This window comes from Abramis brama (genome assembly GCF_963993115.1).
Source record: "Abramis brama genome assembly, chromosome: 21".
NCBI lineage: Eukaryota > Metazoa > Chordata > Actinopteri > Cypriniformes > Leuciscidae > Abramis > Abramis brama.
In genome coordinates this window covers 32,562,076-32,588,409 of record NC_139983.1, presented here as the reverse complement: position 1 = coordinate 32,588,409, position 26,334 = coordinate 32,562,076, and the positions used below count along the sequence as shown (strand labels likewise).

The 26,334-nt window shown below is 35.2% G+C and overlaps 1 protein-coding gene across 1 annotated transcript in view; it reads right to left on the bottom strand.

Moving 5' to 3' along the window:
* Positions 1-2,209: 2,209 nt before the first annotated feature.
* plcb4a (phospholipase C, beta 4a) overlaps positions 2,210-26,334 on the bottom strand; it is a 53,906-nt gene continuing 29,781 nt past the window's right edge. The window contains exons 22-37 of the mRNA XM_084096956.1: positions 24,545-24,596; positions 19,556-19,658; positions 18,210-18,374; positions 16,585-16,789; positions 16,414-16,502; positions 15,933-16,062; positions 13,095-13,147; positions 12,916-12,981; positions 12,664-12,779; positions 11,017-11,092; positions 10,754-10,929; positions 7,715-7,816; positions 6,510-6,567; positions 6,336-6,422; positions 4,841-4,877; positions 2,210-2,411 (exon numbers count right to left, since the gene is read on the bottom strand). Of these exons, the coding sequence (XP_083953082.1) occupies positions 2,326-2,411; positions 4,841-4,877; positions 6,336-6,422; positions 6,510-6,567; positions 7,715-7,816; positions 10,754-10,929; positions 11,017-11,092; positions 12,664-12,779; positions 12,916-12,981; positions 13,095-13,147; positions 15,933-16,062; positions 16,414-16,502; positions 16,585-16,789; positions 18,210-18,374; positions 19,556-19,658; positions 24,545-24,596 (1,601 nt within the window). The 3' untranslated portion in view covers positions 2,210-2,325. The remainder of the gene's footprint in view (positions 2,412-4,840; positions 4,878-6,335; positions 6,423-6,509; positions 6,568-7,714; positions 7,817-10,753; positions 10,930-11,016; positions 11,093-12,663; positions 12,780-12,915; positions 12,982-13,094; positions 13,148-15,932; positions 16,063-16,413; positions 16,503-16,584; positions 16,790-18,209; positions 18,375-19,555; positions 19,659-24,544; positions 24,597-26,334) is intronic.

Below are 26,334 nucleotides of genomic sequence, written 5' to 3'. Positions count from 1 at the left end.
ACATCTCTTTCCCTCTTCTCCCACTCCTCCTCTCTCATGCTGAGATCACCAAAATTCACCCAAGAATCTATATGGATTAATGTGAATTATGATACAGTATTATACATGTTTGGTATCATTTGAAATGTGCGACTGGTACCAAAAGATAAATAAAGTTTTAAAGAGTTTAGAGATAACTTGCACACAGAGATGGGGGGATCTTCCAGGCAAATGGCATTCTGCTCTCAAAAGGTGTAAACTCTGAATGCAAATTCCCATTGTTAGCAAATGTTTCCATGTGAAAGACGTTTCTGTCTCAGTCTGAGTACTTAAAGAAATGCAACAAGAGGCTCAGGGCGATTTGTAAGTCAGTTACATCTTTTACTCTTTATCTCTGAGCATTTTATGTTATTGTATTGATTATCTTTGAACTGATTATGAAATTGGCATTTCATTTCGAAATTGGATACATTTACCTGACATAATAAATTGTTAAGCTTTAATTTGTTCTGGATCACTCTGAAATTATTTACTTTAGTAGATTACGTTGTATCCATTGTTACCGTAAACCTGCGTCAGATTAGTAACGGACTAGATTCCAGTTTTGAGTTGAACATAGGGCACACCAACTGAGGTTTTAGAGTTCCAGCTAATATTTGGCACTAATTCAAGCGTACTCGGTTACCATTTAGGACAGCAAACTGCTAAATAGGGTGAGTCTAACTTTTTAATGTACAGTAATGTTACTTTAGTCAAGTGTACGTGGGAAACCATGGCATGACCAAACCAAAGCTACTATCAGAGAAGTAATTTGGTCGGCTTACATCTGTAGTAGTGGTCATGACCTCTGTCTAAAGAAAACACTACTTTAATTCAAGTGTGTACAACCGAGGGGGCTATACAAAAATATCTTTGACTGTGTAAGCGTGAATGCGATCGTCTAAGGTATTAGCCAATTACCTCTGTTTAGTGACCCGAAGCTGGCGAGTTTGTGATCGTGGGCTCGTGTAATATTAACGGCCGGTGCGAAGACCCTGTGCGACTTTGGGACCTGAATGAACGATTAATAAGAGTAAAGAGTTAAATAGAACAATCAAATGTATTGCTAAACTATTATATAAATTACCAATAACAAATTGGCATTCCAACCTAAATTCGAGGTTGTGTCAGATAAAAGCTGAAAAGACAGTACCATGCAGTAAACCTTCACCCGCTTATCGGAAACTGACGTCAGACCGATTGGGCAGGCCTTACGAACCGAGACTGAATCGTTTCGTGAACACAGATAGACCGGCGTTTGAACTTCACGATGGAGAAGAACACTTGCTGTTTCTCGTTTAATATTAAGCGTTTATGCAGCGACTGGCAGTGTGAAGCTTTCACTTCTATTGGTCGTCACTCCCAAAGTCATTCTTCATTTGCATAAATTTAAACATATCTTCACTCTGTCTAAGATGAGACTAGTGTGAGAAAATCACTTACTATTGTACTATTATACAATTTTTGTTTCAGTGGTAATCAGCAGCGAGTCTCGAAGAGCTTCATCTGTAATGAACCTTGAACTTCATGAAGTCATTGAGCAGATGGATTTTATCCAAAGAACATTAAAAAATAAGGAACATCACAAGCATTTCAAAATGTTGAAGAAAGAACATTTAGGATGAAAACACAAAGTCTACCAGTAAAATTACATTATGGTAAAATAGATTTTCTATCAATGCAACACATGTACAACAAGTATTTTGCATGATCTTTATAATATATCAGTATGAAAAACAGTGTTATTTCTAAAGACACAAATACATACTTTATATTTTGCGGTTTATATTTTACAGCTATATTCCACTGTAGAGGATATTTAAAATCAACATGAAAAAGCATTCACAATTAAATTTACTCAGGTAATGGCATATTTACAAAATGTATTTCTGAATATACAAAAATAAATTGATTGTGTGGTAAAAAGTTGGCATTCTGTACCAGAAGAGCTATCACAGGTTTACAACCAGGGTTAATCCAAGTTAATATATTTTGTAAAAGACTTGTATTCTTTATAATAATAAGCATTGGTGAATCATTCGCAATAATACCAGGAATGTTTCTTTAAAAAATAAATATAGTCGATTTTAATTTCATGTTGACCTTAAAAGTTATTGTAAAAGCAAAGATCAAAATCAAATGCTAAGTTTATCTCGTCACCGACAAATCATAAAGCATCTGTTTGCTCATATACAATATTCATAAATATTTCAACATTCATAAAATGTAAATAAATATGAAGCAGACATCACTAAAACAGATTCTATGTGCATTTAAGAGTGAAAAAGTGCGTTTATGGGTGCGTTCTCACTGTGTGACCTCAAATGAGCCGTGAGTTTGATTGGTCGTCAGTCTGTCCTCTCTTGTGTCCTCCTGTGCTGAGTCTCTTTGGCCTGTAATGACAGTGAAGTACATTAAAAAAGCCATGTTATGCCCTTTTACAAAGTTTTGATGTTTTAGGCTCTACTAGAACAGGTTTTCCTGCTTGAATGTTGATTATTCTCCTCATATTCTCCATTGTTGCAGCTCCTCTCTTCCCAGTCTGTCAGTAACGCTCTGTTTAGTTCCTGTCTCTATGAAGCCCCTCCTTCTGAAAAGCACACTGTGCTCTGATTGGTCAGCTGGATCAGTGTGTTGTGATTGGTCGAGCGCTTCGAGTGTGTTGGAAATGTCCCGCCCCTTACCATAACCGCCAGTTTAACACACTACTAACTAACTCAACCAGGCCCCACCCCTTTATTCTGCACATTAATTATTTAAATGAGGAATATTGTGAGGTGTTCGTTCCCGGAAGAAGCTCAAGACTACAATGGAGGCGTTTCAGGAGTTCAGAAACACTGACACTGATATAGAGAAGAACTGGAGCTGGAGGACGTTTTCATGCTCAAACAGCAACATTACACACTAAAGAAAGAGGAACATGGGAAAAGGCATGATAGGCTTTCTTTAATGTGGAATTACAGAGCCGGCCTCCAGAGATAATGCTATCCCGGGTTATAAAAAGCCCTGGATTTCACAAATCCTGTTTATTGAATGACATCTTCTCAACATGAGATGTGCGCTGGGGAACAAACTTATGTATGGAGGATATTGCAAGCTCACAAACAACATTTTGAAGTTGGTCACATGACACGTCCTGTGTTTTAGTTAGATTAGGCTGGTCGGGAAGCGTATTATAGGACTCTGCACCAGCCATCAGTGGAAATGTAAAGTGACGTTCAGCGTTTCCTCTGGTGATTGTAGTAGATGAAGTGGATGGAAAATCAACTAATTTATGCACTGCATTTAAATCAACAGCAAAAGAATCAATCCTCCAGCAGACAAAAACATTTAAGATGCACAACCTTAGTCTTGAGTTGTGAACATTTGCAATGTGAAACATGTTAAAGGAATAGTTCATGCATTGCACAAAAAAAAAAAACATATTTTTGTCTTGTTTTCCAGTACAAATATCTAAACATTCTTGAATCAAGATACATTTACTCGAGTAATCATGTGGCAAGTCTTGTATGTCAAGAAAAATATTGACAAATATCTAAACTATCTTGAATTAAGTTTATTTTTATGACCCTATTGGCGGATATTCTTTTCTTGTTTTAATCAAAAACTCGCTTCATTTTGGTACATTTTTCAGAAAACAATACTTCATCTCTTAAAGGTGTGGTATAATACCATTTTCACAATATGCAAAATAAGTCTCTGATGTCTCCAGAGTGTGTACGTGAAGTTTTAGCTCAAAATACCCCACAGATATTTGTATATAGCATGTTAAAATTGTTACTTTTTGATTGTGAGCAAAAAAAATGCAAATGAGCTGCTGCTCCCGGCACAGGGGGCGGAGCTTCAACAGCTTGTGCCCTTTTACCTCACACACACATGCAATGAACATTTCAAAAAATGTTAGCCTTATATGTTCACACCGGAGTCAGACAATGATGGAGAGACTCGAGAAGAAGTGACAACATGTAGAAGCAACAGGACATTTCTGAATGGTTAGTTGATGAATTTGTTGCTGATGTGTAGTTATCTTCTAGTCATTGATTAGCATATTCTGTCATGATAATCTATAAATCGTGTTCCGGGGGCGGGGTTTATGTAAATTCTAGGGTTGGTGATGTCACTAACCCGGGAGGAATGTCGTGTAGTCTCTACCAGCCGTTTGTTGTAGTCCTTAAAAAGCGATTTCTTTAAAAGCAAATATCTCCCTTTGCTTTGAACTTTGAGCGTTGTAACTTTGCAGATGTTGTTTATGGTCAAACAGCAACATTACACACTAACTAAAGTTAGAAAAGTCAAATCATAATCAACCACACCTTTAAATGACTTTGCTTTTCAAGTAAATAGATCTTGCTTTACGAATGTTTAGGTATTTGTACTGGAAAACAAGGCAAAAATACTTTCTTCAGTGAAACCAGAAGGTGAACATCTGGGGTTATTTTGTCCTTTTTGAATCTTGACAGAACTGAGTGAACTCAGAACAAAGAAAGTCAAAAGGGTTTGGAATGACATGACGGTGAGTAACTGAGAAGAGAAGTTTCACTTTTGTAGCAAAATTCAGTATTCAATCCATTTTTTCCAGTTGTTTATAGCATGAACACGCACTGACATCTCCAGATGACTGCAAGCGTCCTGACGGGCAAAATAAACAGAGAACCCATGAGGAACGGCTCGACCGCGTCTGTCTGCTCAGTAGTCTGTGAACGTGTGGAGGACGGGCAATAACTCACACATGTGATGGACTGGACTTCCATACAGGGAGAAATGAAAGAATCATGGGAAAGGGGAGGTGTTGTAAAATTGATTTAAGAGAGGAAAGTCCTACCTTGGCATTGTGATTTTGCATAGCACGAGTTCAACAGCTAAATAAAAGAGCAAAGTAAAATTCATGGTGAGTGATATATTATATCCACATGACAGCTTCATGCATCATCAAACGGGTCATTCCTGCTATGCATTATATTGTCATGCCACACTATTATATATCTTTAAAAATATTTTTATCAGAACAAAACCATATTAGTAATTTATTAGGATTTAGAAATATTCCTAATGTTTCTTTTTTTCCATTTCAATTTTTTTTTAAATAATCAGCATGATCAATTTTTTTGCTAAAAAAACCCTGTTACAGTCAATCTATGACATGCTTTCTGTCGTCTGATTGATAGTTTATACTTTTTTTAGCAAGTAAAAGTCTTTTAGCGTAACTGTACAAACGTCCACCTTCAGCTCGGCTTTTTCCTGTGAAATCTGCACTGATTTTATCAAGTCAACATAAGAATAACTTTAATATTGTTACTGATATTTCAAGATCAACACTTACTGGACTGAAGCAACTTAGGTTTACTTGATTGTCCTTATATTATTTTTTAGTAAAATCATGTTCAAATGTGAGTCTCAAATATGATCATCAGGCTTTTGAGGAAGGTTTATTTGTTCATCTCTCAATCATCATTGTATTGCATTGCATTATATGTTTTAAAAGAGGTTTGATCCTAAAACTAAGCATTTAAATAAAAAAATAATTAATTAATAAAATGTATTTAAATTTTATTAAATTTAATTAATTTAAATGAATTTAAATTAAACTCATCTTATTGGCAGATATAGAGTGATGACTGATATTTATATGCATTTGATGTCAGTAGTCTGTTATACTCTTATTAAGATCTCATTGATTTGCATTACATGAATTTTATCTAACTTGTTGTCCATATAAATATCAGCATCTGCACCAAATTACATATTTTCTGCTCAGTTTGTGCCTCTGAATAAAAAAAATAAAAACATTCCTCCATATCATACTATATGAGCCATAAAAGCCTGATTTATCAAATATAATACCCAACAAAAACACATATGCATACTTAAAGATTTTTTTTCCAATATATTCTCTAAAGTTAAACTTTTTCATTTCTTATATCAGGCTTTACAGGGTAATCAGTTTATATATATTTTTTCTGTTTCCCTATATCACTTTCCATCCTCAGTCTTTTTGTAAAATAAAAACATCAATTAACATCCTTAATGACATCATCTTCAAGGAAGTGACATCATTTTGCTGGGAAATCAACATCATTAAGGATCAATGAATTCAGTGGTGTTTTGTGATGTTGCTTAACTGGTTTGCGCCTCTAAAACATTTATCCTGTTTGATCAAATCAACATTTCCATAGATTAAAGTTATGAAAGAGAAGTCTGGGCACTTCTGAACGTCTGCTATACCTTTATATGGAAATGCATCCTTAATTACAGAAGGACATTAATTACGAGAGTTGAAATGGTACAGCGCAGCAGGAACGACCCAAACACTGAAATACCTCGTCGTTGTGTTTCTCCAGCCTCTCGAGTTGTTCACGCTGAGCCGCCTGGAGCTGCTCGCTCTCTTTGGACTGTTTCATGGCGAGCTGTCAATCAACGCCCATGTTCATTTACATAATTAGAAACATGCATGCGAAAAAAACACACATCTGAAACAAGATTAGAATCGTTACCCTCTTTCTTTCTGTAAGAAACTTCCTTGTGTTTGTGCTGTTGAGCTCTCGAACTCTCCTGCAGAAACAATATCAGTGGAGTTATGGACACTTTTTAAAGCCTAGAAGTAGATTATTGCTTATAAGTTATGACTTTTGACCACTAGGTGGCACTGGCTTAAACGTTTGTGCACACCCTAAGAGGATGATGACAATGATGACTACCAAGTCTCATTATAATATACCTAAGATTTCCCAAAACACACCCTCAGTTCCTCATGGTGTTTTCAATTTATTGGTGTGTTAAAGTCAAAAAGCTATGAAAACCACATATGTGACCCTGGATCACAAAACCAGTCACGAGTCGCACGGGTTTATTTGTGGCGATATCCAACAATACATTGTATGGGTCAAAATTATCGATTTTTCTTTTATGCCAAAAATCATTAGGATATTAAGTAAAGATCATGTTCCATGAAGATATTTTGTAAATTTTCTACCGTAAATATATAAAACATGTATTTCTGTGAGTGAATGCAGCACAATCGTGAACACAAATGAACAACTTTAAGGGAGATTTTCTCAATGTTTAGATTTTTTTGCTCCCTCAGATTCCAGATTTTCAATAGTTGTGTCTCGGCCAAATATACTCATATCCTAACAAAACATACATCAATGGAGAGCGTATTTATACAGCTTTCATGTGATGTATAAATCTCAATTTCTAAAAAATTTACCCTTGTGACTGATTTTAAGGTCCAGGGTCACATTGAAGTTTGGTCTACAGACTATATGAGGCATTTTTTGTTGTTGTTGTAGAAGTTCATTACAGTGCAAAAACATATGGTTTACCTAAAAAAAAAAAAAAAGTTGAAGGAAAGTTTAATTGAACTTTGTGTTCAAGTTCAACATATCGAAGCATTGTGGAGATGGGGTTTATTTTCCTGAATGACGCATGTTCTGTACGGTCAAATTTGGAGAGAATAACAAGAAAGGTGGAATGGTGGAAACTAGTGAACAGAACATCACTGACGCAATCACAGAAGAATAGAATAATAGTTCTAGATGGTGTTTTCCCAAATGATATGGATGAAATTGCACAAGATGGTTCTGTTTGGTCATTACATTGTAATAGCAATGTCTCAAAAAACAAGCAAAGCACAAAGGAAAGTGCAGCTAAGGTAACGCTGGTGGTGTGATCTGTAAAGAGAAGCGGTTGTTATTACCGTTCCCGCTCAGCCTTGTTCTTTATGCTTCTGTCTTGACTGATGGCTTTGCTGCTCTCCATTGAGGTCTTCGCCTGGTTGGTTCGCAGCTCTTTACTCTGTCTGGAAGAGGAGACGGAAAATCATTCAATTATATAGTTTGCTCTATGATGTTAAAAGTAGGGGTGTTTTATACGTTTATACATTTATAAATGTCAACCACTTGAGATGTTAAAAAAGAAAGTGTCCCATGCAAGTTTTGTACATATGTTTTTTTTTTTATATTAGTATGAGTAATTTGTTATGAACTCAATGTGACATTAATTTTTTTATTCGAGTAACACTTTAAAATAAGGTCCTAACTATGAACTAAAATTAACAATGAGCAATACATTTGTTACAGTGTTTATTAAGCTTTGATTATGTTAGTATAAAAATACAACTGTTCATTGTGACTTCATGTTAGCTCAGGTTTATTAAATTAAATTAACAGATGCAACTTTTGATTTCCATCATGTATTAGTAAATGTTGAAATTAACATTAATTAGGGTTAATAAATGCTTTTGAAGTATTTTTTATTTTTGGTAAAGTGTTACCGTTATATGTAATTGATGTTTTGCTTTAAGTCCATCAAATTCCTAATAAAAAGGAAAGTAATCAAATGAGATTAAGTATTTAATACATGTAATTATACATACAGTAGACATTATCACATAGTTATTACATATATTAACTATTTTTATTTGATTTTCAGCAAAAATATCTAATTTGTGAGAGCGTTATTGCAGTATTGCAGGGCTCATATGGTGTGCATATATCGTGTTTGCACTGTGCAACAGAAGAGGAAAGCATATGCAGTTTAAAGTGCAATTGCAATAATAAACGCTTGATAACTCTGTGGAGTTAATGTAAAATATACACAATAACAGAGAACAAAACAGCAGCTGCAAGAACAGATACACACACACACACACAGACAGCCACACACGCACACACACACACACACGTCGTATGGAACAAAAGCCCATAAGAAACGCACACAAGGGAGAATTCAGTGAGAATGAATTGCACCACTGATAGTTCTGTTTAGCAAGCATAGACTGCATTGTTTCAGCACTCCATTCACTAAAGGAATTATGCAAATCAGGTAATGCCACAAACATGCCTACAAAATTAGTGCTGCTCACACTTCGCTGGAGCAATTCCCCACAATACAGGCCGGATCTGACGACAAATGCTGAAGGTGCGCTTGACTTCACATCTGGACATATGCCTGGATATAGATCCATCACTTAATGAATCAATGCTGACATGATCAATAGAAACTGTACACAGAAGTTAACTGCAATTAGCAGGCACACAGTGATGTCCTGTTAATCGGGCACGCACTATCTGCATAGAAAGGAGGAACGTGTGCCCAGAAAATAATGACGCTGACAATTTAAATGAACGTCACAATCAAATACACTGTAAAAAAAATACTTTTTGAAGTTTTAAAAAGTTTATTGGCGGCTCGTTTACAAGAACACTATTTTCAGTCAAAGTTTAAATAAGTGATATGTGCAGAATGTTTGTATTATTTGTGAAATTTACTAGTTTTGAGTGAAAACTTTCAATGCCATTTATATATTTTTGTGTAGTCACGCATATAGTGCCTAGTTCAATTATTTTGTGGGTGTTATTTGAAGACGCAGGGCTTTATGCTGAAAAGTGGCACTGAGGTGCAGCTTTTAGAGATGAATGACATAAAAATATATATATATATACTGTACCGGTCAAAGGTTTGGAAATTATTACTATTTTTAATGTTTTTGAAAGAAGTCTCTTATGCTCATCAAGCCTGTGTTTATTTGATCAAAAATACAGAAAAAAATAAATATTATTATAATTTAAAATAATGGTTTTCTATTTTAGTATATTGTAAAATGTAATTTATTCCTGTGATCAAAGCTGAATTTTCAGCATCAATAATCCAGTCTTCAGTGTCACATGATCCTTCAGAAATCATTCTAATATGAGGATTTAGTATAAATGTTGGAAACAGTTGCGCTAATTAATTTATTTTTTTTGAACCTCTCAATTATTTATTCAAAATAGAATTCTGTCAATATAAATCTTTACCATCAATTTAACACATCCTTGCTGAATAAAAGTAATAATTTCTTAAAAAAAAAAAAAAGAAAGAAACATGACTGACCCTAAACTTTTGAACACTAGTGTATATTGTTACAAAATATTTCTATATTAAATAAATGCTTTTTTTTTACTTTTTATTCATCAAATAATCCTAAAAGAAGTATCACAGATTATAAAAATAATAATATAATAAAATATAAACTGTTTCCAAAATTGATTAAAAAAATTCCACATATTAGAATGATTTCTGAAGGATTGGGTAACACTTTAAGATAATTTAAAGACTTTAAGGTACTAAATATTAACTAATATTAACAATGAGCAATACATTTGTTACAGTATTTATTAATCTTTGTTTATGTTAGTATAAAAGTACAACTGTTCATTGTTAGTTCATGTTATGGCTGAACTAGTAATAGCTGATGAAAATGCAGCTTTGCATAAAATAAATAAATTATATTTTAAAGAATATTAAAATAGAAAACCATTATTTTAAATTGTAAATATATTTTAAAATACTACAGTTTTTTTTCTGTATTTTTGATCAAATAAATGCAGTCTTGATGAGCATAAGAGACTTTTTCAAAAACATTAAAAAAAATTATGAATTTAAAAAAAAAAATATATATATATATATATAAATGTATACAATATTTTAGAAATAAATAAATAGCAAATAGAGTCACTTTTCATGTTGACTAAATGGCTGCATGCCACAAAATTTTCCAACACATCAGAAACGGTGTGATTCATTATTAAAGCAGAAAGCTTTAAAGACAAGAACATCTTTGTAGACAGATCCAAGTTGTCCAGCAGGTCACTGTCCTGAAGCCAGTGATGAAGACTTCATGAAGACACTATGCTAGCTTTCATCTAAACTCAGTCGAACTCAAGGTTTCGCGGCTCTCCTCTCTCTCTCTCACCTCTCATGGACGAGTGTGAGTGTGTGTGTTTGCTGGTCCTGCTCCAGTAACATCAGCTTCCGGAGCTGCTCACACTGCTGGATCACGTGCTGCTCTCTCACAGCCTGCTCTTCAGACGAATGACATTTGATCATCTCAGCCCATTCAGACGCGTGAGCCGCGACCACGTCCTTCACCTGGCGGACAGCGACACAACGACATTTTGTTTTAACATTCGAATTGTAAAACAAGTAGCTGGAATGTGAATGGGACAAACTCAATACCTTGGATTTGTGATTTGACGCTACGGTCTTAATTTGTCTTTCGATGTCTCGGCTCATTTCAAGGCTGTAACTTTCACTGAGGATGAACAAACAATGAGAGCGTGTTCTGGTTTGCACTCAGAATATGACTGAGAAGAAGCTGTTATACTTAATGTTCTGGCTTTGTTTTACAAGGGTCATCGCATGTAGATCTACAATGATTCAGATGTAAATGGATAGTGTGTATTTCTCTAAAATAAACAACTATTTTAAAGAACATTCTTCCAATTTTAGTGTATCTATTGCCATATGTGACCCTGGATCACAAAACCAGTCTCGAGTCGCACGGGTATATTTGTGGCAATAGCCAACAATACATTGTATGGGTCAAAATTATCGATTTTTCTTTTATGCCAAAAATCAAGTAAAGATCATGTTCCATGAAGATATTTTTTAAACTTCCTACTGTAAATATATAAAACGTATTTTTGTGAGTGAATGCTGCACAATCGTGAACACAAATGAACAACTTTAAAGGAGATTTTCTCAATGTTTCAATTTTTTTGCACCCTCAGATTCCAGATTTTCAATAGTTGTGTCTCGGACAAATATTGTCAAATCCTAACAAACCATACATCAATGGAAAGCGTATTTATACAGCTTTCAGATAGTGTATAAATCTCAATTTTGAAAAATTGACCCATGTGACTGATTTTGTGGTCCAGGGTCACATATAGTATGTAATTTCATCTATCTATCTATCTATCTATCTATCTATCTATCTATCTATCTATCTATCTATCTATCTATCCATCTATCCATATATCCAGGGTTTGAAATGAACTTTTTCACAGTTACCGGCCATTCAGAACTTCTACTAGCCCCCCCAAAAAAAGAAAGAAAGAAAAGAAATGAACCAGATTAACTTCTTCACAGCTATATATATATATATATATATATAAAAATAGGGATGTTGGAAAATAGCAATGTGTTTTATGTTAACCAAATATTTTTTAATCTTCTCTATTGCTTCAATGTAAATGAACAAGCGTGCCGTTATTTGTTGTGTAGTGACTTGTGTGTTCAAGTAAGCCAGATATGAGCAGATTCTGAGTAATACGCTGTATTTAATATATCATGATGAATCACGAGTGGAGTATTTGCACTAAATCTGCACAGATTTGGCTTACACAAACTTCTCCAGCAAAGCGAGTGAACATAATAAGTAACACGCCAAATTGGCCAGTGATTTTACAGCGTTACTCGATACAGTTGATTTTTACCCGCATTTGGCGAGTGTTAATTTCAAACCCTGCATCCATCCATCCATCCATCCATCCATCCATCCATCCATCCATCCATCCATCCATCCATCCATCCATCCATCCATCCAGCGTTACACTCAAGAATATCCCAAATTTTAGAACCAAAATGAGTTGAATGAGTGAATGCCTTTTTATTATGATTATATAAATGCTAAAAGATAATGAATTGCATCCAAAAACCAAAACACTGATTCAGACACGAGGAAAATTCACATTCATATCTGTGCCCAAAGTGAATTATTTTAATTTTTTTTGTAAACCTGAAACTTTGATGTTGAATAATCAACTACTTGACAAGCTGTATGAAGAGACAAGTGTAATGAAAAACTAATATCACATTCACCTCACTTTCTTGCAGCCTTTTTCGAGTTGCTTCTCCAGCGCTTGCTTCTCTTTATCATGTTGAGCAACAATCCTGTCCACTTGAGCGCAGTGGGAGCTCTGCAGTGCAGCGTGTGCCTGAAATAGGAAGCAGGATTGTCTTTGTGTCCGTGCTGTCAGTTTTCCAGCCCTACAGGCTTCAGTGTGTGTGACACTCCGGCAAAGTGTTCATAATCAATTCAATGAACTCAAGGAAACAAAAGCCTTCGGTCACCTTCGCATGCTTCTTCTTCAAAGCCTCCACATCCTTCTGCTGCTTCTTGACTAGTTTCATGTAGGTCTGCGGAGAGGTTATGGAAACATGAATGCCGCACTTTTCATATTTCACAGTTCAGCGATGCAAATCAAACGCTTTATTCTGTTTCCGACAGAAACGTCTGGTCGGGCTGTTACCTTCGTTTGCTGTAAGTCATCGATGGTCAGTTGAGGTGTGAGAATCGACACATCTAGGTTCACAAAACAAAATATGTTAATGCAAATGTAAACTAATGAACTGATTCTGAGATGTGTGCTTCAGTGCAATCTTTTAAGACGGATGCGTAATGTATGATTTTTTATCCACAGTTTCGCCTTTGGGAATTTCAGGGATTGTGAAAGATGTGTTTTTCGCCATAGGTCTTGGATTGCTTGTCAGTGTCAAAGTCTTTAGTTTCCTGAGCTTTTACCCAAGATCTCACTGGCGCCATATCTCAATCTGACAAGCAACAATAGCAAAATCACACAGTCTACATGCCAAAACTAGCTAATGATTTGAATGCATGTGGACTAAAGGGGTCATGACATGGATTTGTTTTATTATTGGAATATGTTCCTTGAGGTTTAAAGTTTTTTTTCCACGAAAACAAAAATATATACGAGGAACTTCGTTCTGACCCTCTGTCTGGAATGATCCTTTTTTTAGGTGCGGCTCCTTTAAGGCTTGTCATTGATTGGCTAATGTCATTGCATAGGAAACAGTATCAACGCACCCTCACTATTGCACATGAGTAAGAGTTTTGAAAACATTATCCATATATAATATGTGGAGTATGCTTGAAACTGATCGCACATCTGTATACTGTATCAGTGTAGACAGCATCTGTGATTATAATGGCTTCTATTTGCTTTATACGTGACGCTCACAACCAGTGTAGTCAATGTCAGCTGCCAGTGGGCGGGGCCTATGGTGTGATGATGTAAAACTATGGGTCGATGTCTTGCTCTGGAGGCAGTCATACACAAATGTATTTGCCCGTGTGACGTCACAAATCCCACAATATCAGAACAAGCTGTTTTTGGAGCTTGATTAAATAAATGCTTTGTTTATAATGAGCTGGACATTTTGATCTGAAACAAGTAAAAGACAAGATCAAGGCAAATTAGATTTTTTCGTGTTATGATCCCTTTACAGGTCCACCAACCAACTCGACTTGATAAACTACCCATCATTTAGCCAGAAATATAATTTTTTCAAATTAAATTAAACATTTTTAATGTAATAATTTTTTAATAAATAATATTAAACATACATGTTATATATATATATATATATATATATATATATTTTTTTTTTATTTTTTATTTTTTATTATTGTGAATGTAATACTATACATAAATATATTATATTATTATTTTGGGTTTGCATTAGGTTCAGGTTTGTAATATGTTTGTATGTATATATAATTGATAATATTTTAATTATATTAAATTCATTAATTCATTCATTCATTGATCCTGTTTCACTTAGGAATATGTCACATCACTGAAGTAAAATCAGTTATTAATGCCATTTTATGATGATTACACAAAAGCTGGATGTATATTTTCCATTATTCATAAATAATTGTAGCTTGTTGTATTCCTCATTTACAAATTGCTTTGAATGAAAGTGTTTGCTAAATTAATAAACGTAAATGCATTTTATGTATTCATCTGTATTTATACACATATGCCACATTTAATATCTGAATGCCATTACATTAGATTCATTATTATAAAAAAAATATTTATATATATTTAAAGGTATTGTAGGTAGGATTTTTATAAAAAACTTATTTTCCAAATTTGTTTAAACTTTATTTATATATCAATACATAATTAAAATGTAAGTACTCTGAAAAAGAAAGTATAAAAATCGAGTGTCTGTAGACCTCTCACGACTGTTTTAAAGACAGCTCATTATTTCCATTCACTCCACCCCCTCCCTTCTGGGCTCCTTCCAAAGCCACGCCCCCAAAACACATGAACGCGCGACTCCAACCGCTGAGCTGAAGACGCATTATTTACCTGAGACGAGCGGAGAGGAAGGAGCGCAGTGCATGTAGTGACAAATAAGATGTATTTTAGTACTCACTATCAAGCTAGCATATTGATATTGGTAAAGTTTAAAATATATATTTTTTGATTCGCTAACGAGCTAGTTATCTATAAGGCAAAGCTAAAAACAGGTTGCATGATACACGTTTTTCCATTACCATCATTTACACTGTGATGAAGATTCATAACATATACGGTGTTCTGCATGTAAGAGTTTCCATGATGAAAGCATTGTTGACTCTGATGAGGACTACACTCCAGAGACAAGCTCGAGGACAGGTCCGGGGTCGAGGGCGAAGCAGAGGAGGTCGTGCAAGAGGCCGTGCAACTAGGGTCAGAGGATATTGACACGCGTTTTATTCAAAGACTTTTTGTTCATTACCTTTTCTAGTACTGTCTTCCTTTTTTGCCTTCTTTGCCTTCGCTAACTGCATATGCCGGTAATGTGAATTTTTGATTGCTCTTTCTCTGCCATTGTTTTGCTATTCCTAGGTTCCGTGCCTCTTGAATTCCTCAAATCAAACGGGTGCGCGCGCATATGGGCAGATCCTGTGTGGCAAAAGGGTGGTTGCCATGGTTGCGAGAGAGTGACAGTCGCCTAAGCCAATCCTTTGTTTCGTCCCGAATGGAAATAATGAGCTGTGTTTAATACAGATTAAACGGTCTAGAGTCACTCGATTTTTATACTCTTTTTATCAGAGTACTTACATTTTAATTATGCATTGATATATATATAAAAAGTTTAAACAAATTTGGAAAAAAGTTTTTTATAACAATCCTACCTACACTACCTTTAATCTATAAAAATTATTAGTTCAAAACTGATCAAATTATCTGATTACCACATTCATTTCATAGCTCTGTACTCTTACGGAGTGATTTGTGTATTTTTATTTCTCCTACACAGAGCCACCGCCCATGCTCTTTTATAGTCACCCTCTTTGGAACAGGCGACCATGTTTTGTCCCAGTTTCCCAGAGTCCTTCTGCGGCGTCATCGAGGCCGAGTTCACTCTCCGTTTCTTATTCCCCATCCAGCGGTCATTCGGCACATCAGCAATATCTGACTGAATAAACACCCAGAATTCATTACACAACATCATTCTCCTTCACAGCATGGAGGGGAAATAAATGACTGCATTCTGCATTATCTGAAGCAAGAGTTATACTATTTTAATAATTCTGTCAAAACATTTGTGCATGTAAAATTAAGTAGCCAACATGTGTGTCAAATAAATGCACATGCGAGAATGCCTGAAAAATCCCATCAGAAGCTACCAGGAATATCTCTGTGCCACAGAAACACATTAATGCTGAAAGTTTAATGACAGCAGTCGACTGGTACAGTTCAGAACTGATTAAAGTACATGAACGAGACTTCTCAAGGTTGTGTGTGCATTAATGATACAGATGCTCACCGTCTCAATGCCCATGGCTCTCATTTGGTCTGTTCTTTTCTCACAGACGGATAAGAACTTCTTGGGATCAGACAGGGCATCTACAATAGCTGAAACGAGAAGATCTGGCAGCGTAAAGACTCGTGATGAAACTCAATGAACTTGTTTTTTTGATCACGTTAGTGTGCTAACCTCCGAAGCCGTCAGGCACGTATGTTTTGAGGATAATGTTGCAGAAGACGGTGGCCAGGGACAGAGGTTTGTTGTACTCATTTCTCAGGGAGATGTGCCTATAGCCAGACTGCAGTCCATCCAGCGGGAGAATCCGCTGTCCGATCAGTTTACCGTTGTCATCGTACACGGCCACCCGGAGCACCGCCAGATCCGGCAGGATTACCTTTGGGATCGAGGCGTTTGCGTGTTATTTACTCTGCTTGTGCTTTTGACTTAGAGGAAGGAGTTTCAAAAGCAAAACGAGAGAGATGGTGACCTAGAATATTAAATAATAAAGCTTAAAAGCTGAGCGAGTATTTGATGACAGAATTAACATTTTTGGGTCAAAAATCCCTTTAACACCCATTTAAAACCCATTCATCTCATGGCATTACTTATGCAGTCATAACTGCAGTGTAAATACATATAAATACTAATTCAGATGCAGCTTCTGAAGAAAAAAAAAAGAAGAAAAAAATCATGGTCGTCATAGCCGAAAAGTTTGTTTGTAGTAAATGTTGAATCAAAATATTTCTTTTTAAAGTTACTTTTTGTAATGTCTATTTGATGCTTTTCTTGTTTAACACAATACTTACTTTATATTATACTTACTTTATATCATCTTTTGGGGGAAATTTCTCAGCCAAATTTGATTGTGATTCATTTGTGATTGCTTTGATTAATTAATCAGCAGGCTTAAATAAATAAGTCTAAGATTTTGAGTTGCACAATTATCATTCTTTTTTTTAATACAATTTCTTCATAACTTGCACCTCAACATTTCAGTGTGTGCTTTTTATATTTAGGTTTGCTTTATTCATTATGTATCCACTCTCATATTTTTTTCAAGGGAACATAGAATATTACATAAAATATCTAAATCTTAAATCACATTCAGATTCAAAAACTTCACATCTGATGCATTTTTTTGTTATGCATGTCGTAACTAAATACGATGCGCCTGTTTTTGTGATCTTTTTTATTGAAATTTGCTACAAAGTAACATGCATAATTATGCATATAATACAAAAAATAGCACTTTACAATATACAATCACCAAAACCTTAGTTCTTTTTTTTTTAATACCGACAAATGAATAAAATAAACAAATACCGCTACTAATATTACAACTAATAATAATTAATTATATTAAAATAAACAAGTTTCAATAATCACACAAGTGTGAAGGCCTGTTTGCTGGGTGATTTGCTAAATTTATGCTAAATCAGATTCTGCTTTATGGATCACATCTAATGGCTTTAGTAAATCTTAAAGTCTTGTGCTTTGAGCTTGCGGTCACTATGAACTGTGGTTTGTATGTAAAGGTACTTCAAGATGTTGCGTTTAATGAAAGAACAGTGTGTATAATTAGACTGCAGCCTTCAGATCTCTATAGTAACCACTTCATTTCAAGTAGATATAATTTAAGTTTTCTATACAATTCCACGTCTCATACGTTCTGGATAATGATGGGAAGTCATTCTGTCATTGATATTCTGAGCTACAGTTTATGAATCATTGAGAACGAGCACCTCGGCTCTTCAGGGTAAAAAGATGGCAACGTGACATAATCGAGACAAAGACGTCACTGGCATAAAGGTTACCTTTCTGAAGACAAACGGTTCTCCACTGTACACTGGATTCAGCCCATTGTTCATCACCATCCTGGTGCGAAACTCTTTACGGATGGTGTCCGTGGGGAGCCCGTACATGTCCACCTCCACGTACGTGCCGATCTTCTTATCTGACAGAAACTGTCCAGAAATCACCTGAGAGACACACACTCCGCTCACTTTCTGAACCAACAACAGCTGGTTTATGTGCATTGAATGATCAACAGTTCACTTATTACAGTCACATCAGTGTAACACTGTAGCACTAACAAACCTCAGTACTCATGTGTCTGTGTCATTAAACCATAAGTGTTATTAATCAGGCAATATGTCAAAGTTTAGCTGAATAAAAGAGAACAGGGTTTCTTTTCACTTGGCTTAAAGGAAGAATTCCTAGACTTTTTCACCAACCAATCAGTGTCCATGATTTTTTTCAGGACCTTTCCAATTGTTCATGGTCACCGGATAAAGATTTAAAAAAAAAAAAAAAAAAAAAAAAAATTAATTTAAGGAAATGGTTTTAAATAGATACATTTCAATTAATTTAAATAAAATAAAAATAAGTATTAATACAAATTCACTAATGATTCATTTAGTCTGTCTAACAACTGATTAATTGAAAAGAGACAATTTAAATGTAAATGTAAATAAATAGATTTAAATAGATGTGAGTGAGTGAATGAATGAATGAATGAATAAATAAATATTCAGACAAATTGCTTTACACATTTAGTCTGTCTAACTGATTCATAGGGAAGAACTGAAATCTATTTAAATTATATTACAATAGATTTAAATGAATATGCAAATAAATAGATTTAAATACATAAATATTCAGACAAATTGCCTAATGAATCATTTAGTCTGTCTAACTGATTCACTGAAAAGAACCAATTAAAGTAAATTTAAATAGATGTAAATAAATAGAATAAAATAAATAATTATTGCCTGATTCATTTATCTGTCTAACTTATTCATTGAAAATATATATTTTTTAAATAAATTCAAATACATTTTAATAAATAAATGTAAATAAGTAGATTTAAATTTTAGATTTAAATAAAATTGATGTAAATAAGTAAGTAAATAAATAAATAAATATTCAGACAAATTGCCTAATGAATCATTTAGTCTGTCTAACTGATTCACTGAAAAGAAATGAACAATTGACTCACGAGCTGTGATCAGGTCTTCCTCTAGACGAGAGCAGACGCAGGAAAACGCGTTCACTAAAGACATTCCTGTGGTTTTTCCAAGCCTGATTGCAGATTTCCCATGATCACCACAGGAACGCTGTAAAAGGTGTGTTAGTTAAAGAGGACTGAAAGCACACACACCTGGACACTGCATGTGGCAGCGATCACTCCGTCCACCGGCGTCTCTGAGAACGGGTCGAACATGCGATCGGGCCGGCGCATGAAATCAGGCTTCAGGAGAAACCTGTGAGAGTTCAGTACAATCATCAGCACTCACCACAAAGGGAAACTCTCGCCAAAATGCAACCTAGGGTCTTTTTGTGAATCTATCCGAGGCAAACTTTTGTTCAAAAGCATAATTAGAATGGAAACGTCACTTTTAAGTTTGACCGTATTTTCGTTTTCGGTCAAACTGCCTTTTGAATGGGAGTGCTTGGGGCACGACTATGATAGCATCAAAATCGCTATTTTTAAAACACTAAGAAGGCTCGACACAACATGAAACTGTGCTTGAAGTGTCACCAGGGGCTCTACACATGAACTCCAGCATTGAGAACAGTGTTTGTGTACACAGAGTTTACTAAAAAGAAAGATTTTGAACAACTCACTGTAGCTGTGTCCGCCGGCATTCTGACAGACAAAAATAGTCGATCTCCGAATGCAACGTAACATGAGGAGAGTAAAGATGGAAAGCTCCTAAAGCTTAGTTCCATATAAAATTCATGGATAATTTGTTGTTTTGTCGTTAGTGAAAATCAATATTGACCTTGTATTTGAAAAAGGATCCTCATATAAGAAACAATACAAAATAAATAAAAAAAAGAGTCAGTTCATTCGCATTCGGAGATCGACTATTTTTGACTGTCAAAATGCCGGCGGACGGAAACACAGTGAGTTGTTCAAAAACGTTCTTTTTTTAAAAAGTGGCGTTTCCATTCTAATTATGCTTTTAAATGAAAGTTTGCCTCGGGTAGATTCACAAAAAGACCCTAGGTTGCATTTTGGCGAGAGATACCCTTTAAAGCAGGGATGGGCAACTTCGGTCCTGGAGGGCCACTGTCCTACAGAGTTTAGCTCCAACCCTGAAAAAATCACCTGCCTGTAATTTTCTAGTAATTCTGAGGATCTTGATTAGCTTGTTCAGGTGTGTTTGATTAGGGTTGAAGCTAAACTCTGTAGGACAGTGGCCCTCCAGGACCGAAGTTGCCCATCCCTGCTTTAAAGCAACAATCCATTTCATTAAAGGGATATTTCACCGCTGGAAAGATGAATGTGTATTTAAATTGGGTCATTTATGAAATTATTTTAGAAGTTGGTGCCTTCTAGACTGAGAAAAGCTGGAAAATGTATTTTTGGCTCATGTGGATGAAAGACAACAACTCCCAGAATGCACTTGCTTCGCTGCCCTACGAGGACACGCCCAAGCCACGCCTAACGGTTACAGAGGGCAGTATCGAAGAAATGACACAACTAGGCTACTAGATACAGTGACCGGGAGGGGACATGTTCGGTTCACTTAGTTTTGTCGTGGCCACAACATATAAACTCGTGGGAACGTGATATTATGTTGTTGCCACGATATATTAATTTGTGGGAACGTCATATTAAGTCGGGGAACGTGATAATAAATAGTGGCCATGAGATCATTTTGTTGAGGTAACGACATCATTATGTCATGGCCACACGATGTAAAGTCGTGGCCTCGAGATCATATGTTGAGGGAACGATATATTTTTCTCATGGCCACAACTTCATATTTTGAGAGAACGACATCTATTTCTCGTGGCCACGAGTTATGTTGAGGGAACCACACCGGTCAATACTGTACATACAGCAGTCGGAGATGGAGGTGACTGATAAAATAACATTTTACACTGAATTAGGAATGTCATATAAAGATATAGTGCGCTCTCTGGTGTTAAGACATGGGTACGTAAGCTGAATGGGCTTTTTCGTCTGAAATTTGCTGGCTTGAATGAAATAGAGAGCCTAAGTCACTCCCCTCCGCTTCCGGCTCATGGGACCTTACTTCGGAAAAAATATGTATGGTAGTCAATGGCGAGAGACAACTTATCTTTTTATTCCGTCTGAACTGTGCCCTGAATCACACATATGATGTTTGTCAATTTAAAAGATAATTATGAAAGTCAAGAAAGCTGCAGTTTGTCATAAAACAGAAGAGTAACATTTAGTTTTATGTGAAAATCGCTCAATGAACTATATCTCTCGTCTCGCACTATGTACGTCACCATCCGTTGCTCGTGTGTGTGCAGTCTGGTACAAAACACTCAGGCATGACGGCGTAACGTTACGATTATAACGTAAGACTATAGAAACAGACTTAGCTTCAGTAAAGTTAGCTTCATTCATCGAGAGAAAAGGTATGACGTCACACGTGCGCCTTTTGGGTTTGTAGTCTTTGTAATTACGTATTTTCACAGTCTTATACCTCAACAGTTTTACATCAAACTGCGACTTTCTTGACTTTAAAATGTATCTTTTAAATTGACAAACATCATATGTGTAATTCAGGGCACAATTCAAACGAGATCAAAATATTTGTTGTCTCGCGCCATTGACTACCATACAATATTTTTCCGAAGTAAGGTCCCATGGTGTTCAACCGGAAGGGGAGGGACTTAGGCTCTCTATACTCTGGTCACAAATAAAGTTCCTTTTAAGGCAATACACAAAAACAAATTATGAGAAATTTAAATGACAAAGTAAATTATAACCGGGGTAAAAGGAGAGCCGTGTCGCGTGTGAAGATTCGGTTCCCACATGTTATAAAACTGGCAGCCACGAGAAACGGATGCCGTTCCCTCAACATACGATCTCGTTCCCACGCCTTATGCTGGGTACACACCAAAAGATTTTTGACATCTTATAAGATTTTCAAAATGTGATAGACCACAAACATGAGGACAAAAAATCCTAGATTTAAGCGTTTTGCTCCTATAGTGTGTGGTGTGCCATGATGTGACAAAGACAGCACACCACACACAAACAGATTTTCAACCAGAGTCTCGACTGTGAACACAAAATCTCGCGAGACTTCAGAATAAGCATGGCGGACGATATGCAGGAAGAAATTGCGATGATAGTGTTTGGAATGATTTTCACATGAAAAAAACAAACATTGTACCCGCCATTATATATAACCTTTTATACAGAAATATATTCATTCTTTATTGTCTTTATTTATTCTTTATTGGATTTATTGTCTCTTTAGAAAAAGTTATTTACGGTAATCCCTCTATAGAACCTCACTGAACCCTTAACACTCAGCTTCCTGCAAGTGTGTGTGTGTGTGAGAATGACCGTGTCTTCCATCATCTCGCTTTCTGATTGGATATTGTTTCGTTTCACGTGATAATCTCCAGAGCGTGCGCGTGTTTGTCCTCGGGGTCCCCCCCTCACACATCAGTATTTCTGATCGTAAATATTAAACATGTTGAATATTTACGATTCGCGATCGGGGCGGCTCCGACGTTCTTCCGAGCAGGTTCGCACACTCTTAACACACCTCACACCAAGGGAAAATCTGATAAGATAATCTGTAGAACCATCGAGATAATCGGGACATAGCTAGGATTGTCGGAAGGGGGGAAATCGGCCCAAAATCAGCCCGATTATCTTTTGGTGTGTACCCAGCATTAAAGTCCACATGAAATCAAAATTGACCATATTTACTTTGTTTGCCTAAATTGATCGTTTTGTGGTGAACAATTCATCCATGCAAGTCAATCCACACAAACAAATTTTTTGGCTTCGTAATCTTTAATCAAAATCTGAAAATGCCCCTCCCCTCTGCATTGGAGGACCTTCCCTGATGACGTAGGTTTGAGGACTTGGGTTGGGAAACGCTTAACCACTCCCCTCAAACCGTTAGTCTGTTATGAGCGAGAGATGGAGAGGAGGAGCGCTAGAGTAAAACCCTGACCTCTGTTCAATATTCCTTTTCACTGGGAAATACGTCACAACACTGGAGAAAAGTCGTTTGCAACTTCCGGTTCACGCGGACTTTAATATCACGTTCCCACGAGTTTATATGTTGTGGCCACGACAAAACTAAGTGAACCGAACATGTCTCCTCCCGGTCACCGTATTAACTACTAGTTGACTCGAAACTGAAAAGATGCTGTTTTATGGTGAGATCCCCCTATGGGCGGGTTGAACACATGCGGGACGAGCGCCTCCTACTGGCTGGAGTCTCTCGCCTCTGGACAGAAAAGCCTCTGATGATGATAAATGATGATTTTTGCGTCATCTGAGGTTTTTTTCCAGACACACAATACAGAAATCTCTCGTCTCAGGGGAACATGAGGGAGGGAAGCACGGTCATTCGAAAATACTACCGGGTTTCTACTGATACAAAGCTTAATGCTAATCGGTGAAGCATCCCTTTAATGTCCCATATTTAATCTACACCGCTAAACACAACACTAATGGATCTTGCGCTGCTTTGCCATGATTAATGTGTTGATTAATATGTTTGGAGTTTCACACTGTCGTGGCGCGACTCAGCAAATTAACACTGACAACTGATGTGGCTTTAAAGAAGAAAAACTAAACATTTCCTCAAACCAGTTCTGCACTGTTGTATGACTGAGAAATATCAATATTCACGTGGGCAAGTCAGTTATGTGATGTAATTATGCCATTTACAATGTTAGTAAAGTTGCTTATGTGCATTTAAGATGTTTCGCATGTAGAATAAGTTTCTGACGGTCACGTGTTGATGTTTGCATGGGTTTAGTTGCAATAAATGTGTTTTGAAGATCAATTAAACTTTTGATCGAAGATATGAAGCGTTGTATTTTTTTCTCTCTGTAAGTGAAACTCATAATGATGCTTTCTCTAGTGATAAATGTGTCAGAGTAACTGGTTCGTTTGTGAGCAGATGATGGTTCATTATTGCAATAGCTGTCAAAAAACCTGAGCAATAATGAATAGCGCAGCCGTCAAACGTAGCCTACTTTTAATTTGATGTTAAACTTTTTCCCAGCACAGACACTCTAAAGCTTCAAACTAGATTAACAGCAAGTACACTGCAGTATTTCTAGTGTTTATAATTTAGTTATTCAGTGTAATTAGTACCGTTTTCCTCAGTATATGATTTAAACTTACCCACATGAGCCGTTATATTCAAATTTGCCTTGGTTGAGCTGCATCGCCAAATCTACAGAAAACAACAATCAAACTGGAGATCAGTACAGTGTTAATAACCCTTCTAAGCTAATCAGGGTCTTTTTGACCCCAAATGATGTTTGCTGAAATTTTTAAATAATAATAATAATAATAATAATAATAATAATGATAATAATAATAACCAAATACAATTTTAAATTAACCTAATACATTACCATGCATGTATTAATCTTTGTAATATTATTTCTACATTTTATATTACTTCAAAATCAAAAAGACAGAACTAAGTATTATCAGTTTTAAGTCAAGTCAAGTCATCTTCATTTATATAGCGCTTTTAACAATGTAGATTGTTCCAAAGCAGCTTTACATTGATAATAGGAAATTAAAGTAAAGTGTTTTGGCTTTACAGCAGCTCTAGAATAAAGTTATTGTCCAGCTAAAGTTAGTTTTGATTGATTCACTTCCGTCGCAACGATCATTAGTTATTAACTTAGGGGCCGCTAACACAACACCGTTCTAACAGAAAACTCTTCAGTTCTTTCTGCGCAAACTTCAAAAACGCGAACCAGTGAGAACGCGCTGATGGCGTGCACATGCGTATTACGAGTTCAGTCTATAGGTGTGTGCGTTTGAATATATGTGCGCAGGCGTGTATTCCCCCTTTAAATGTCTGATATTTAATTTGCTAATAAATAAAATAATTAAATGTATTATTGTAATAAATAAAAATAAAATAACTAATAATAATAATAATAAAACCAAATTTTTAAAAAATAAATTAACCTAATATATTACCATGCATTTGTTATACTTTGTTATTATTATTTTTCTAAATTTCATATTTTACACCAAATTCAAAAGACAGAAATAAGTATTATTGGTATTATTAATAAGCATTATAATAAGTATTATTGCTAATAAAAAATATATATATGTATTGATGTAATAAATACAAATAAATTCACTAATAATAACAACAAAAAATAAAAATGTTTATCATGCATCATGCATCAAAAATGTTTATCATGAAAACATTATCATGCATTTTTGTATTTATTTGTTACTTTTTTAATATTTCATATTTTACTCAAATCAAATAAGTAATAAGACAGAAATAAGTATTATCAGTACTAAATGTCTGACATTTAATTTGCTAATAAATAAAATAATTAAATGTATTATTGTAATAAATAAAAATAATAAAACCAAAAACAAAAAATAATTAACCTAATATATTACCATGCATTTTTTATACTTTTTTATTATTATATTTCTAAATTTCATATTTTACACCAAATTCAAAAGACAGAAATAAGTATTATTGGTATTATAAATAAGTATTATAATAAGTATTATTGCTAATAAACAAAATAATTATATGTATTGATGTAATAAATAAAAATAAATTCACAAAAAAATTGAATGACAAAAATGGAATAAAAAATAAATTCACTAATAATAACAATAACAAAACTAAATTGAAACATATTATCATGCATTTTTGTATTTTTTTGTTACTTATTTAATATTTCATATTTTACTCAAATCAAATAAGTAATATGACGGAAATAAGTATTATCAGTAAATGTAATTAAAAACGGCGCAGAGAACTATTCTCATTATTAAAATGCTAGTTTATTTGAGTGATGTGGAAGTGGAATTAAACTGGACATCATGACGGACACATTAAACCCTCTCCAGCCGACAGCAACAGAACAAACCAATCACTGACGGGTGTTTGAGGAGGACACACACCGCCAGAGTCT